A 16,677-nucleotide genomic window follows, 5' to 3' on the forward strand; every position below is an offset into this window, starting at 1 on the left:
CAAAGCCAACATATCAGGGGACACGTGACAGTTGCACATCCCCACACATTGGACAATAGTTCTGCTTAGTTCAAGACAACTTTTGTATGAATTAGATGGTAGTAGGCCTAGCATAGATTTTGATTGCTCGCGTAGGTGGTACCCTTTTTTTGAGACAAAGGTGTTAATCAACATGCTAAGTCTTTGTGCAAGTGTTTTTTGGGAGAAGACATCTGTTACACATCCTGGGAGCTCTAGGCCCAGTGCTATCAGCAAGCCCACACGGAAGCCTCTTTTGCAGTCTGAGTATTTGTGCAAATAGTTTCTTCTGACCATATGATTCTTGGGGTTGTGTATATAGGAGCCAGCTAGTCATAGGCCATGAGAGCCTACAGCCTTGTTCTAATGCGGCTCCACCCCGACCACGCTCGCAACGATGAGGCTCAAAGTTGCTTCACATAGCCAAGTGGAGAAGGACCACCTACAGAACGTTTCCTCATTTTTCGAGGAACTCGTAGTGGTTTCCTTTGTAGCAATTGCTACGAATGGGTGGATGTCTGATTTTCCCTTTACTAATTACTTCTCTCCACCTTGCGGGTTCCAGAGGACTATTACGTGAAACTACATTTTTCTAGGTGCACACATTGTCACCTAAAAGATCACTGTCTTGGCATTCCAACTTCATGCAATGGAAGCCTCAAGCTTACAGCTAAACCCCCTAGACAGCCAAATCAAAAGCTTTATCTAGCATTCAGTAAGTGTCGCTTGATACAGAAGACGTGGCAATCACAGTTGACACAAAATAAGATAAGGTTGGCACACATGGTCTATGTATTTATAAGTGCTCAAATAGGACAAAATTGGAACAAGTTTACTGCTGCATAATTACATATTTTTCATTATTTTCTCCATACCATTATGCAAATGTTACTTCTTTTTTGGACCCTGTAATGCTTTCATTCATGTAGAGTTTTTCATTTGCTCTTTCTGCACGCATGTACATCAAGGCGTTTTCTTTTTTAGCCTTGACTTTGATTGACACAACTTCTTTTTTTCCTTTTCGACGAGGCTAGCTGCACAGTTTCCCAAAATAGTGCAGTGCATTGTCGACTATATCCGTGATAATTACGCCCATACCGTTAATTTTACTTTCTCTGCAACTACTTCCCACTTCTTGTCTGAAACCTACATTTTGATACCATTTGTGCCTCACTATGATGTTTTGGAGCAAAAGGGTGGTTTTTTGATCAAGAGGCCAGCTATATTTACCATGATCCCGTGTACACCGAACCGGAGTATGACGTTGCCAAGGATGGCCATGCCTTAAAGGGACCCTCAGCAGGCTGCATAGCAAACTTCGGTTATATGGTGGAAGTTGTTACATATCCTCTACGGAGCATTCTGCCACAAAAATTTTTCAAATCAGTTCGTTAATAGTAGAGATATAAATATTTCAGGGCCGCGAACCTATGATTTCGGGAGGCGAGCACCACTGCCAAGAGAGGCACCCTTTCCACTTGCCCCATCTAGCCTTTGCAAGCAAAATTCCTTCCCTGCATTCTCCCATACCAAAGCTCGAGGGTCGTTGAGGCATACATAACAGGTCCCTCCTTCATTTTTTTTCTCTCCTCACTTTCTTGTGGTGCAGCGCACTTCTGCTGACGGCGTCACATGAACTGTTGTGATTGTCTTGTTTTGAGCAATACATGATTTTGCGCACTGTGCACGAGGACACCTGACTGGCAGTATAAGTCAGTGCTACACGAACACTGAGGCAGGCAAGCAGATCACGGAGCATGATTGCACGCTGGAACACAATTGAAAATGACAGTTTCAGTGTCTACACATGCAACTGCACAACATGAGAACAAGCACATGAAATGGAAGCACATCTCTCTTGCTGCAGTGCGAAGTAAAACAAAAACATGCAGAAATTCAGTTTGTGTGTTTTATTATTTCCCTAAGCTTTAATTTCTCTATTCAAGCAGCATATTACACAAATAACAGATGCTGCTTCGAATATTTCTCTAAGTCCCGTGTCACCACAAGCGACGTCACAGCACAAACACATAATTTGTGGGTGCACTAGCATGTGTGCGTCACCCTTTGGCTTGGAGCACGGCGGCCGCGAGGAGAAGAGCAAACGGCATTTGGTTTGAAATTTCAGACCTTCCTGCGGCTCATAGCGATATAATACTTTGCACACACGATCGTTATCACGCAGTGTATGCTCTGTGCTTATCAGCTTGAAATGGCCAGACCTGGTGAGGGTCCCTTAAAAAAATCATGCTATTGCAGTTTTTGTGTTACAATAGAAAAGGCAGCAAAATAACTGCGAATCCCAGAAAGAATCAATATTTCAATATTTGGGGTTTTACGTGCCAAAACCACTTTCTGATTATGAGGCACGCCATAGTGGAGGACTCCGGAAATTTTGACCACCTGGGGTTCTTGAACGTGCACCTAAATCTAAGCACACGGGTGTTTTCGCATTTCGCCCCCATCGAAATGCGGCCGCCGTGGCCGGGATTCAATCCCGCGACCTCGTGCTCAGCAGCCCAACACCATAGCCACTGAGCAACCACGGCGGGTCGAATCCCAGAAAGAGTCTTTACAAAATGCAGCAAGGCTGTCATGTAAAACTAGTGTGATGTTTGACCAAAACGCAAGTTTGCTCCAGAAATATTGAAAAAAGAAAGGATAAATGCCAATAGAACTGTTTTGTTTCCTGTGGTGACAGCTCCATTGAAGCAAGAGCAAGCGGCACACACATGCGACACAAGCTTAGCGGGTGTCAGACCGAAAGTTAAATCATGGACATTGGCCGCACATGCAGCACTGGTTCATGCTCAAAGCTGCCAAGCACTTCACAAGCGCGAAGTTTTGTGTTTTCAACACCAAAGAATTAAGACAACTTGTTACGGCTGTTGCTGACAAAAGTTTTTTTTTTCATGGAGGGATAGGCGAGCTAGTTGGTATAGCATATTCATAAAAAGATTAGAGCTTCTGTTGCACATCACCTTCTTCACCTTGTGTTCTTCCTGTGCTCTAGATTTATTGTTTTTCCCAACATGTACAAATCTTACAATGAGATCCCAGCATAGTGCAGGATGTAGAAGTGCAGTGATCATAGGCTAGTGAGGTCTAGGATTCACCTCAATATTAAAGGAGAAAGAGTAAGATTGGTGAAGGAGAAACAGGCCATACTAGACGCAGTAAACTTAAAAGCAGACCAATTCAGGCTGGCGCTTGCAAACAAATATTCAGCCTTAGAACCGAGGGATGAAAATTACAGAGGTCATAGAGGTAAAATGGACGCAGCATGAAATCAGTAAGAAAACTTGACATAGGACAAGCCAAGATGTATGCACTGAAAGACAAGGAAGGTATTATCATCAGCACTTTAAAAGATACAGTAAAAGCAGTGGAAGAATTCTATACTGACTTGTACAGTACCCAGAGAAGCATTAATACCTCCATTCGAAGTAATAAAGAACAGGTTACAGAGGCTCCTTGTTGCGTTTGACCGGCGGGGTCTGGCAATCGTCGAGGAAGCAACCGACGAAAAGGCGCCACTAGGTCTGCTGCGACAACTCGCTTTGAAAGGACGACCAGACGTCAGTCCCCAGCCCTTCGGCGCCACCATGGCTGCGGCGGCGACTCGTTTTGTAAGGTGGACAAAGGGCCGAGTCAACAAGATATCGGCGCCACCATGGCTACAGTGGCAGAGCACATATTGTTAGTGTGTACACCGGCAGCCGCACGGTCTGTTTGGAGCAGGGGAGCTCCTGGGAGATATCTTGCGGTGCCGTCTTACGCAGCTTAGAAGTCGTCAGTCAATGGACAGACGTGGCCGCCATTGTCTGCAGAGTCGACACTGGGATAAAGAGGCGCCTGCTTGGGTCAAGCACAGTGTCTGTGAGAACCCTCTCACCTTGGTGTGGTCAGTGCAACCTGTGTGGAAGTGAGTGTGTAAACCCTCCCCCTCAAAGGCGGGTCGGCTACGATGACTTCGGACGCTCAGTTTGGTCGAACGGCCATTTTCCCTCACTAGGGATCTAGGGAGGAGTCAGTGTTTATAAGCAGCCATTGTCGGATCTTCAGTGTGCATTCCTCTTCCAGTAATGTTAGACTGATAGACGGTAACATTCTCACGTAGATCCTGTAAATAAATCCCACATTCCTCATTCTCGATGAGAACAAGTGTTGAGAACAACGTTCTCAGCGTGAATAAGTTGGACGACGACATGGGCCAGCTACCATCTATTTCATGCCTGACCCCAAATATTACAACTGGCTGAGAGCAGTGAGATTGACTTTGCGACGTGGTGCTGTGTCGTCGGCAAGTGCTTGATTCTTGCTTTGACTCTCTAGGCTTCATTTTGTGGTTGTTCTGTTTAGAACTGTAGGGAAGCTAGATTGTTGACTGTTAGCTAGGCTATGGTTTCCTAGGTGTGTTTAGCGAGCAGGACCAAGACAGTAAAGCAGCAATCATGGAGTTAAAGATACTGCTGAGAGACGAATTGTTGATTGTCGGTAACGAACTGGGTCTACATGTACGCAAGGAAATGCTTAAATTGGAATTATTGGAGCTAATTTCCGAACAGGCCAGTGAGGAAGAAATTGAAATGGGGTTGGAACTTCTGAAGAAAGAGAGAAACGGGACAGAGAGAGAAGAACAGGAAAGAGAAGAACGGGACAGAGAGAGAGCAATGCAAGAAAGATCGCGAGTTAAGGAAAATGCAACTCGAACATGAAAGAAAACGTTTGGAGTTGTCTCAAAGAAGTGAAGGGGCTCTGGGATGATCAAGTGAGGCAAAATCATACCGCAGGGACATGCTGTTAAAGCCATTTGAGGTCGGGAACGACATAGGCTTGTTCCAAGGAAATTTTGAAAGGACTTGCGAGAAGATGACCTTCGGCCCGAGTACGTGGCCACAGTGGTTGTTGTCTATGTTGCCGTGTGAGGCTGCGGAAGTAATCGCCAGACTCAGTGTGCAGGATGCATATGATTATGCAAAAGTTAAAGCTAGTCTTTTGAAAAAGTACCGCCTTTCAGCTGAAGCTTTTCGGCAAAGCTTTAGAAGCACAGGCAAGAAAGATAGCGAGGGGTATCCGGGGTTTGCATACGGCTTAGACTAACCTACACGAGTGGCTGAAAACCGTGAAAGCATACGAGAGCAAAGACATGATTATTGACTGCATGTGTCTAGAGCAGTTTTACAGAAGCATCCCACAATCTGTGAAGCTGTGGGTGCAATACTGAGGAAATGTAAACACTGTGGAAAGGGCAGATGAATTAGCCGAAGAGTATGCAACCCGTAGACAGTTGAACGCCGAGGACGGAAATTGGGACAACCGAAATGGACCACGGAAACCATTTCTGTTCAAAAAGGGTTTACAGACTTGAAAACCGGCATCTGTAGACATGGAGGAAAAGCCCTCAGAAAAGAGCGAGAAGTCTAACGGGGAAACTGTAAAAAAAGAGCAGAAACGAAAATTCGAATCTTTTGGATTGATCTGCTGCTATAAGTGCCACAAACTAGGACATATCGCCGTAAACTGCAGGAATCCTAGCGTAGTTTTGTCGTACATGGATGAAAAAGACGGGAATATGGAACTTTTAAATCTTCATGACCTGCAAGTTAATGGCAAACCATGCAGGGTGCTGCGAGACAGTGGCGCCAATATGGACATTGTCCATCCGTTTTACGTGACGGTAGATGACTTCACTGGAGAAGTAGCATGGATGAAACAGGTTCTAGAAGAACACAGCGTGTGTCTGCCCACGGCCAAAGTCAAAATCAGTGGACCGTTCAGGGCGCTCGTGAGCGAAGCTGCTGTTTCCAAATTTTTGTTGCTGCAGTACCCTTACGTTTTTTTTAATCAGTCAGAACAGTTACTGCGTGACAAAGGGCTTAAACTGGGAGAGGGCGTAGTACAGGCGTTGATGCGAGGCCAAGCTCGTAAAATCGCATCGCTTTCAGCTGAAAATGCAAAAGGTGCTCCAGCGGAAGTAGCAAAAGAGGTGATTTCAGTAACCGAGTCCGAGCTAGGCTCGAGGGACGAAAAAATAGTCGAGGAAACACTCCCAGCTGACCAGCTCAATGAGAGCGTATCACTAGGGTGTCTTGAGTGCATGCCTGCAGGAAGAGCCAGCTGACGCACTCGCAAGCGAGACAGGGTCGTTAGTATCACCGACCTCAAAGAACTTTGATCAGCTCGTACGTGTACATAGAGTCACTGGCAACCGAGCAAAAAAATGATGACAGCTTAGCTAAAGTGCATCACTCAGCTAAAGAAGGCATTGCTAGGCGCAACGTGACGACACAAGAGAGAGGAGGATTGTTGTATCGGCACTACAGAGACCGAAAGGGTAGGATCCTAGATCAGTTAGTGGTACCTACTAAGTATAGGGAGGACATTTTGAGTCTGTCATGGAAATGGGTGGTCTGGCTACCTAGGCATAAACAAATCAAACGAAAGATTGCTTATGGAATACTACTGGCCTGGCTCTTTCAAAGACGTAAAAAACTTTGTAAGATTATGCGACGCCTGCCAGTGCTTGGGTAAACCAGGAGAAACACGAAAAGTTCCTCTAAAGGTGGTGCCCTTAATAACAGAACCTTTCAGACAACACATGGTAGGGTTTCTACCAAGACAAAGTTGGGTTAAAGGTACTTGTTTACTATGCTGTCTGGCTACAAGGTTTCCAGAAGCAATCCCTCTGAAAGAGCGCAGCTCCACCGAAGTAGTAGACGTGCCTTTGACAGTATTCGCATGAGTTGGGTTTCCAGCCAAAATTCAGGCGGATCAAGGGTCAGTATTCACCAGCATACTGACTTCCACATTCTTACAAAAGTGCAGGGTAAAGTTGATACACAGTTCTGTCTATCACCCTCAGTCAAATAGTATAGAGAGGTGGCAGTCAGTGCTTAAGCAAGTTTTGTGGGCACTCAGTTACGAGCACAAGGAGGACTGGGAGAATTGTCTTCTGGCCACGTTGTTTGCTTTACAAACAGTTCCTCATGAGGCTACAGGGTTCTCGCCAGCAGAGCCAGCGTATGGGAGGACGCTCTGTTCTCCATTGAGAATGTTGAGAGATGTGGGAGGAAAAAGGGGAGAGTCCAACAGTGGTTGAATACGTGCTAAATCTGCTGGAAGAGCTAAGCGCTACCCAAGAACTACTCAAAAGGAACATGGGAGTAGCTCAAAAGAACGCCAGATTCTGTTACGACAAGAATGCGAGGCTTCGTACGTTTAAACCCGGAGACCAGGTAATGATCCTCAAACCTTCAAGAAAGAACAAGCTTGAAGTTCAATGGAGAGAGATAGAAAATAATGCAGAGAAAGGCAGAGAGGTTAACAAGAGGTAGTTCCGGTTGGCTACCCTGCAAGTTCAATGGAAAGGGCCCATTAAAGTGGTGCACGAACTTTCAGATACTAACTATGCTCTGAAAATGCCCGGTCGCAGGAAGGAGGTGAGGATATATCACTGCAATTTGATGAAGCCGTACGTAGAGCGGAGCGGAGTCGTTAACAATACCATCAAAGAGCAGGATGACACGAGTACCAAGTTTAAGGAGTATAAGGCGACCTACAACTCTGAAATCGGCCTAGAGGAAGTAGTAAAACATTCGGTAAGCTCGCACGCTCTTAGACCCAAGCAGCTAGATGAGCTAAGAGGGCTGTTAGGGGAATATCTCAACAGATTCAGCGAGTGGCCAGGTAGAACTAAACTAATAACGCATGAAATAGAGCTGACATCAACCGAACCCGTACGATCAAAGCTTTACAGGGTGTCTCCACAACAGAGAGAAATTATGGAGGCAGAGATACAGCGCGTGCTAGAGTTGGGAGTTATTGAACCTGCTGAGAGTGACTATACCTCACCGCTAATACCGGTAGAAACTCCTAACAAGGACCCTCGTCCGTGTGTTGACTACAGGAAGTTAAATGCCATCACTAGGGATCAGCTGTTCCTGTTACCCAACACTGAGGAATGAATTGAAAGAGTTAGCGCTGCTAAATACATTTCAACTATAGATCTCGTGTGGGGATACTGGCAAGTTTCCCTTTCAGAAAGTGCCAGCCGCTAAGCTGCGTTCATCTCACCTGTATGCACTTGCCCTCACGCCGTTAGCTTCTGGCTGAAGAACATGCCATTTAGCTTCTCTGAGTTAATGAATATTGTCCTAAAAGACTTGCAGGAGTTCACCTTGCAATGTCTTGATGTAGAAATTTTTTCGGACAGCTGGGAACAGCACGTATCGCACCTCAAACAGGTGTTCTCATGGTTGAGGGAAGCCGGCTTAGCGATAAAAGCGGAAAAGTATAGGTTTGGCTGTTCGCAGGTTACTTATCTGGGCCATGTTGTCGGCCAGGGCATGAGACGGCCGGCCGAGCTGAAAACAGCTGCGATTAAAGAATTTTCACAGCCACACACAAAAACAGACATTCGTTCATTTTTGGGACTTGTGGGGTACTATCAACGGTACATTCCAAATTACTCGCAAATGGCAAGTCCTTTAATGAATGCCCTCCAAAAGGGAGCACCAAATAGCGTGCACTGATAAGGACAAAGAGAATGCTTTCCAAAGTTGGAAAACGCTATTGGTTTCTTGTCCTGTGCTTCACGCGCCAGACTACGCAAGGGAACTCATCATTCAGTGTGACACAAGCGACAGCGGTATGGGCATGGTACTTAGTCAGGTCGGCGACGATAACGAGCAACATCCTATCCGCTATGCCAGCTGTAAACTAACAGTAAGAGAAGAAGCCTACAGCGCTTCGGAGAAGCAATGTGCTTGTTTGTTTGGGCAGCCCAGAAGTTGTCGTGTTACTTGTATGGAGCGAGGTTCATTTTCGAGACCGACCACCGTCCTCTGAGGTGGCTCAATCAAATGTCGCACATAAATGGCCGCTTGCTCTGATGGAGCCTCACTTTTCAAGAGTACTTCTCCGTTAGATATAATAAGGGAAAGTTGCCTAGCAATGCGGATGGTTTGAGCAGGCTTATTTGAATTCTGCATTTAGGGATCCCGCCTAAATTCTGGGGTTGTTATTGTTAGTTTTGTTAAGCCAAGAAGATCCCCTCTAATTTAGCAGGACTCCTTCCATGATTGCTCAATTTGTCAGCACAAAATTCCTCCCAAATTGGCATAGCGAAATGCAGCATATTTGTTTCTGCACTTGTTTTCTTTGAAGCCTAGCGGGTCTAAAGTGAGATCCAAAATATGTCACCCCGGCGCAGAGCCGTGTTGTGGGGTTCATTTTGCAGTTGCCTGTCCTTGTTGGATGTTTTGAGGCGGTGTCATTATTTCACAGCTGGCCGCTGCAAGCCAAGGCATCCCCCCTGTGCCACCAGGCATTCTCTTTCTTTGCAGCATTTATCAGCACTGGCCAGGCGAGATATTCCGGGTCATGGAGGAGCTGTTACGTTTGACCGGCAGGGGCTGGCGATCTTTAGGTAAGCGACCGACGGAAAGGTGCCACTATGTTAGCTGCGACGACTCGCTTTGAAAGGACGACCAGACATCAGTCTCCAGCCCTTCGGCGCCACCATAGCTGCGGCGGCGACTCGTTTTGTAAGGAAGACAATGTGCTGAATCAACAAGACATCGGCGCCACCAAGGCTACGGCGGTGGCGCACGTATTGTTAGTGTGTACGCCGGCAGCCACACGGTCTGTTTGGAGCAGGGGAGCTCCTGGCAGATATATTGCGGTGCGTCTCACGCAGCTTAGAAGTCATCAGTCGATGGACAGATGCGGCGGCCATTGTCTGCCGAGTCGACGCTGGGATAAAGAGGCACCTGCTTGGGTGAAGCACTGTGTCTGTGAGAACCCTCTCAAATTGGTGTGGTCGGTGCAACCTGTGCGGAAATGAGTGCGTAAACTTTCCCCCTCAAAGGCTACGATGACTTTGGATGCTCCGTTTGGTCGAACAGCCATTTTCCCTCACCTAGGGATCTAGGGAGGACAGAGTGTTTACAAGCAGCCATTGTCGGCTCTTCAGTGTGCATTCCTCTTTCAGTTATGTTAGATTGATTAGCTGTAACGTTCTCATGTAGATACTTTAAATAAATCCCATATTCCTCATTCTCGATGAGAACAAGTCTCTCCCTTCAACAACGCCTTCAGCATGGATAAGTTGGACGGTGACATGGGCCAGCTACTATCTATTTCATGCCCGACCCCAACATAACATCCTTCATAGCCAGCAATGAAGTTAGAAGGGCCTTGCAATACATGAAACAGGGAAAAGCGGCAGAAGATGGAATAATAGTCGATTTAATCGAAGATGGAGGAGACATCATGCTTGGAAAGCTTGTGGCCCTTCATATGAAATGTCTCATGACTTCAAGGGTCCCAGAGAACTGAAAAAATGCAAACATTACACTAATCTACAAAAGGTAGACTTTAAAGAATTGAAAAATTATAGGCCCATTAGCTTACCTCCAGTACTGTATAAAATATTCACCAAGATAATCTCCAATACAATAAGGGCAACATCGGACTTCAGTAAACCAAGAGAACAGGCCAGCTCAGAAAGGGATACTCTATAATGGACCTCATCCATGTCATCAATCAGGTAATTGGGAAATCTGCAGAGTACGATCAGCCTGTCTATATGGCTTTCATAGATTACAAAAAGGCATTTGATTCGGTAAAAATACCAGCATTCATAGAGGCAGTACGTAATCAAAGCATACATGAGGCATCTGTGAACCTCTTGGACAATATCTACAAAGATCGCACAGCTACCTCAATTCTCCACAAGTAGAAAGATACCTATAAAGAAAGGGGTTAGGCAAGGAGACAGAATCTCTCAAATGCTATTCACTGCATGCTTGGGAGAAGTGTTCAAGTATAAAACTGGGAAGGATTAGGAGTAAGGATCAATGGCAAATATCCCAGCAACCTTCGGCTTCCAGATGACATTGTCCAGTTCAGCAAATGGGGATGATTACAACAAATGACTGAGGGCCTTAACAGAGAGCGTAACAGTGGGGTTGAAGATTAATATGCAGAAGACAAAGATAATGATCAATAGCCGGGCAAGGGAACAAGAAAGAGTTCAGGATTGCCAGTCAGCCTCTGCAGTCTGTGAAGGAGTACATTTTCCAAAGTCAACTAATCACAGGGGACCCTGATCATGAGAAGGAAATTTACAGAAGAATAAAAATGGGTTGGAGTGCATACGGCAGGCACTAGCAGATCCTGACTGGAAGGTTACCACTACCATTGAAAAGAAAGGTGTACAATCAATGCATTCTACCGGTGCTGACATATGGAAAAGTAACTTAGAGATTGACAGAGAAGCTCGAAAACAAGTTAAGGACTGCATAAAGAGCGATGGAACGAAGAATGTTAGCATGTTAAGATACAGAAAGAGCGCAGTGTGGACCAGAGAGCCAACAGGAATAGCCAATATTCTAACTGACATTAAGAGAAAGAAATGGAGCTGGACAGGCCATGTAATGCGTAGGTTAGACAACCAGTTGACAATTAGGGTTACAGAATGGATGCCAAGAGAAGGGAAGCACAGTCGAGGACTACAGAAGACTAGATGGTGTAATGAAATTAGGAAATTTGCGGGCACTAGTTGGAATCGGTTGGCGCAGGACAGAAGTAATTGGAGATAGCAGGGACAGGCCTTCATCCTACAGTAGACACAAGTAGAAAGATACCTATAAAGAAAGGGGTTAGGCAAGGAGACACAATCTCTCAAATGCTATTCATTGCACAGGCTGATGATGGTGATGATGACAATGAGGGTGACAGACAAACAACATTGCCAAAGTTCTTGAAATGATGCTGCAATCAGGAAAGACTAATTGTGAGCTTGATATCAAAGTAGAGGGCCTGCTTGTCCACATCTTGCCATGTTTTGCTTAGCTCCGATGCACATCACATACAAATGTCAATTTAACTTGTGAACTTATTATTATTCAAAGTTCACTACATGTCACAACGAGCACCCACATAAACAGCGTCATCTGCTCTGGGTATGATTTATTGGCATCCCCTTTGAAACGGCAGTGTCAAATAAGTCACCTAGCCTGCTTGAGTTAATTAGGTGTGCTATACAGTAAAAGTTCGTAAAACCGTATCCACTTAAACAGTAGTTTCGATTTAAAAGTGGTTAAGTAAAATCCCCGACTCAGCAGCTATTGAACATAATGTGTTTTGTATCCACATAAACCGTAACAGCTTATTGCATATGCATCGGTTAACACTTAGTGTTTACACTTTTCGTCATGCAAGCACGGCAGTGTGTCGTCTCCATCGGGTCGTCCGGCAGAACAAGCCTCAAAGATCGCAAACATGTATCAGAACAACGGCCTCCAAGCACCCTATGCGTTTGCGCATGAAGCCACATCAACATCATTTCGGCGCCGTGCCAGAGAGCGTTGTGGCGCCGTGCAAACAAGGACTCGCGTCAGACCGAAGCTCGAATAAAAAAAAACACCGAGCATAGAGGAAAAATTAGACAGCGTTCAAGCTATTACACATCGAATGTGATACGAAGAAGTCAGCACTGGCATGTGACAGGGATCTACTGTTGACTACGGTGTGTGGCATTTGGAATGCGAACAAGTTGCTTGGCAGTGCTGCCGCGACCACGAAGAGATGTCGGCTACGAGGTTCGACTTTTCACCAATGTTGCCTCTGTTGCCGAAGTGTCGCCTAGTGACAGTGTTGAGGACAACACAGAAAGCGCCAGCACGAGCGATTCAGGCCCAACAGTGGCAGAAGCTGTGCGTTACGTCAGCCTCATGAATGCAATCATCGTGATGAGAACGGCACCTCGCAATGAAAAGGGCGCCCTGTGACATCTGCAGCACTACCGCGCCCGCGCACGGAGCATATACGATGACAATGAGGAATCTGCCATGCGAATGTTTGCCAAGAACAGGGGGCTGGCTGAAAAGCTGGCTCACAGCTTCAGTAAGTTTGAGGCCGCGGTCATTGCTGTTAGGCCGCGGCGGCATCAAATGAAAATAACACATTTGTCACGCGAAATTAATAAATACTGCATGTTTTTTCCCCCCAGGTTGCGTTTTTGACAGGTAAGTGGGTGATGTCATGCTATTTCAGTTAAGCAGTACTACCGTTAAGTACGCACTTTTTCCGAGCTTCTGCAGACTACGGTTTAACGAGGCTTCGCTGTACATGCTTTTCATTTTTTGCGTTCTTGTTTACAGGTACTTAATCTTTTTCTTCCTCAAAACCTGGGTATCTACCTTGTAACACTATCTATGCCTGTAACAGATCCACGTGTATCAATCTCTTGCCTGCTTTTTTTTGGGTATGGGTAGGCAGCACACTCTGGTGGCAAGTGCATGAACTAGGTGGAACGGACGGTGCACTTTGTTTCCATCGCCACTGAATGGGCGTGAAAAAAAAAGTTAGTCATTGAGCATATGCTAAAGGGGATGATGGCGAAAGTGTGCACACTCATGACACATTTATTAAATTACTTGACATTCTCATTTTAATGCGTTGCTACTTCCCGTTACATGTTTTTCTCCTACCAAAGGTTGTGGGTTTGAGTGGCTTAATTAAATGTCTTAATTAACTGTGCTTTATTTACTTTACTTTATTAACACCAAATGTTGTGGGTTCAACTGCCACCAATGGTCATTGGTTCGACCATCAATGGTGGCCCCAGCAATTTCAATGTCATTCAATCGTGGTCCCACCAGAGTTCGAAGGTACGACTCCCAGCAAAGGTTGTGGGTTTGAGTGGTTTTATTAAAACCAAAGGTTGTGGGTTCGACTCTCACTAATGGTCGTGGGTTTGACTGTCAATGGTGGCACCATCAATGTTGGTCCCATTGAATTTAGGTCCCACCAAAGGTCATGGGATCAACACCTTAATTGGCTACCTTAATTAGCTGTGCCTTAACTTTGCCTTAATTAACACCAAGGGTCACGGGTTCAACTTCCACCAAAGATCGTGGGTTCGAGTCCCACCAATGAACATAGTGGCACCACCAATTTTGGCGACTATAACTTTGGGGCCATAATGCCGAATGGTCAATTTTTCAATAACGCCAGACAACAAATTTTTCGACCTATGAGGGCTTTCACCATAAAATATAGGCAGCTATGGCGTATGTTACTGTGGCAGACTATGATAGAGCCGCCCCTTGGTAAAGCAGTTAGCAGTGGCGCTGCAGCTCTCTTGGCAGGAAGCCACGTCAGTGCGACGAATGCTTGCCTGTGCCGACTACCATGTTGCCTTCACGGAGTCCTGGCTAGGAGCTGTCATTGAGCCTGCATGTCCCAGTATCTTGAAGATGCAACTAACAATGCCTGGATTTGTTATGAAGCTGCCGCATTCCACTGTGACAGGCCTGAAGCTGAAATCCCGGTTGTTGAGCTCCAAGTTTTGGAGCAGCACATAGACAACAGGAGGCACTTTCAGCACCACAGCATGTTGCGAGTATAGCACTTTGACACAGCTGGTGCACCTGAGCCACCCCAGATATTTACTTTGCACCTTAGCCAAAGGTACTTGTTGCATACTCACTTGGCGGCGTGCATGAACCGCCCCCACTCCTGGGCCCCTCGGTCACCAGGGCGGCGCATCCGATGCTGCTGCAGGGCCTGCAAACACACACTCCTTCAGGCATAGCTCTGTGACTAGCATTACTAGAGTACTTCCTGCCCTTTCCAATAGCTGTCTGGTTGCCTGTCTCTCTAACCGTTTTCCCACCAACTTGGGTCGCTGGGTTGTCCATGGTCTCATGGTCAGAACATCGCGCTGCTGTGAACAGGGAATCAGGTTCGAAACCAACTTGGGTCACAGGTATGTGACATTGCGTATGTGCCACTTAACCTGTTTCACTCCAACTTGTGTCACTGGGTTTGTTCTGCAGTAAAACCTCATTAATTTGGCCCTCAATAATTTGGAAAATTGGCCAATCCAAACTGTTCCTTTCGTTCCAGCAGGCATATGCATTATTAATTGCAATGAAACTCCTTAGTATGGATGTGTTTGGCCGCACATCAGTTAATTCAGACAACTCTCTTACTTAATTCGGACTACTTTGAAACTGTACAAAATCGCAGCGCATGCTTCATTTTTTTCCAACTCAAATCAATGTTCATTTTCCAGTTAAGAAACAGAACTGGATGGTCATTTTGGGCTAAAAGCTACGATAGTAGCTTGACGGGGCCCAAAATACCTTACATGGCAACATCAACTTGGCACATGATGAAAACACTGTTGTGTGTGTGTGTGCATGATCAAAAACATAATAGTCATGACTGCATTACAAATAAGTATGTCATTATACACTGTAATAATGACAGAAAATGCATATGCAGAAGAGAAAAGCATGCATTTCTGCAAGAAATGCGTGTTTGCAAATGCAAATGCAAGAAAAAGAGACAACGGAAACAAAATATAACTGAACATAATATTGTCAGAGTTGCTTGCTACTGCAGTCTGCAATATCTACATATTTGTTGAGAATAAACAGCAAGTTGTAGGCTAGCGACTGGTGTTTGTAGCAGAATGTACGGAAATGTGGAGTAATCCAATTATTAGAATTCCTTGTGCTTAGATTAGGGTGATGGTATTCTAAGCATGCTAGACATTCAATAAGTTCTTTACTAATGTGCGGGAAAGGTGCTCTACTCTGACAATATTAAACAATTTATATGCATCTCTAGTCATAGACATAGGTTTTAAGTTTCCGATTTGACGAATTATTTTTTTCTGTAATATCAAGTCTGTTTATATTGGCATTAGTTGCCATAAATCAGATTAATGCATAGTAGTTTAGGTGTGAATTGAGAGCGTAATACAGTGCAGTCCACTTATAACGATATCGAGAAAGACAAAAAATATGATCGTTATAACTGATGATCGCTTTATCTGGACTGCAGTTATTTTTTTTTAAATAAAAAACGTGGAACATACCTTTGCAGCTCCTAACTCGAATTCGCTACTTGCTCTAAAGAATAGATGATGTAGAAAGTAGGCTGTAAAAAATAAGCTTTATTTCTAGCGCCAATGACCATGTCGAGGGTTAGGCGCGCCGAAATAGTCAGAAATCTGCACTTGCTTTTGCGGCAGCTTCAGCTTCGTAACCGCAACATGCATGGATTCCAGTTGCTGCGCGAACACTGGAGGCAATCCTTTAGCATGCATAAAATCAATTAAGGAGTCGATCTACAACAGTGCACTTTGCGTGGACATCGAGGTCGGGGTCGAGGAGCCACTGTCAATCTCGTTGTCACTGTCGCTGCTGCCGTCGCTACTGTCACACAACTTTGCCGTCTGTCGAGACAGCACATCTTTGGCGATCGCCTCGTCGGTGACCTCATTGCAGAACGAGGCAGCACTGTCTGCAGTCAAAAACTCCTCCATCGAGCACCACCGGTGTCACCAGTAGGAACGAGCTCCCAGAGCTCAGTTATGTCAGCGGCTTCCACCGTGTTGGTCTCAGTGAGTTGGGGAAGTTTGTCCTGACGCACAAAGCCCGCCTTTTTGAAGCAATTGTATACGATTGACTGCTTTACTTCATACCATGCACCATAAACAAAGCGCACAGCTTTCAAAAGTCTTCAGGTCAGGAAGCCCGTCTGCATGACCCAACGTGCCAGGAGCAGGACGTGCCAGGTCAATGGCTAAAATTAGCCACTCCAGCATGCGTCACTGATACAGGACGTTAAAGTTGG

The 16,677-nt window shown here is 45.5% G+C and overlaps 1 protein-coding gene across 3 annotated transcripts in view; it reads right to left on the bottom strand.

Annotated features, from left to right (window-relative positions):
* Syx5 (syntaxin 5) overlaps positions 1-16,677 on the bottom strand; it is a 257,162-nt gene that overhangs the window by 189,308 nt on the left and 51,177 nt on the right. For all 3 annotated transcript variants that reach the window (XM_075698291.1, XM_075698289.1, XM_075698290.1), the window contains exon 3: positions 14,519-14,595. In XM_075698291.1, the coding sequence (XP_075554406.1) occupies positions 14,519-14,595 (77 nt within the window). The remainder of the gene's footprint in view (positions 1-14,518; positions 14,596-16,677) is intronic.

Source organism: Dermacentor variabilis, chromosome 7 (genome assembly GCF_050947875.1).
Source record: "Dermacentor variabilis isolate Ectoservices chromosome 7, ASM5094787v1, whole genome shotgun sequence".
Classification (NCBI taxonomy): domain Eukaryota; kingdom Metazoa; phylum Arthropoda; class Arachnida; order Ixodida; family Ixodidae; genus Dermacentor; species Dermacentor variabilis.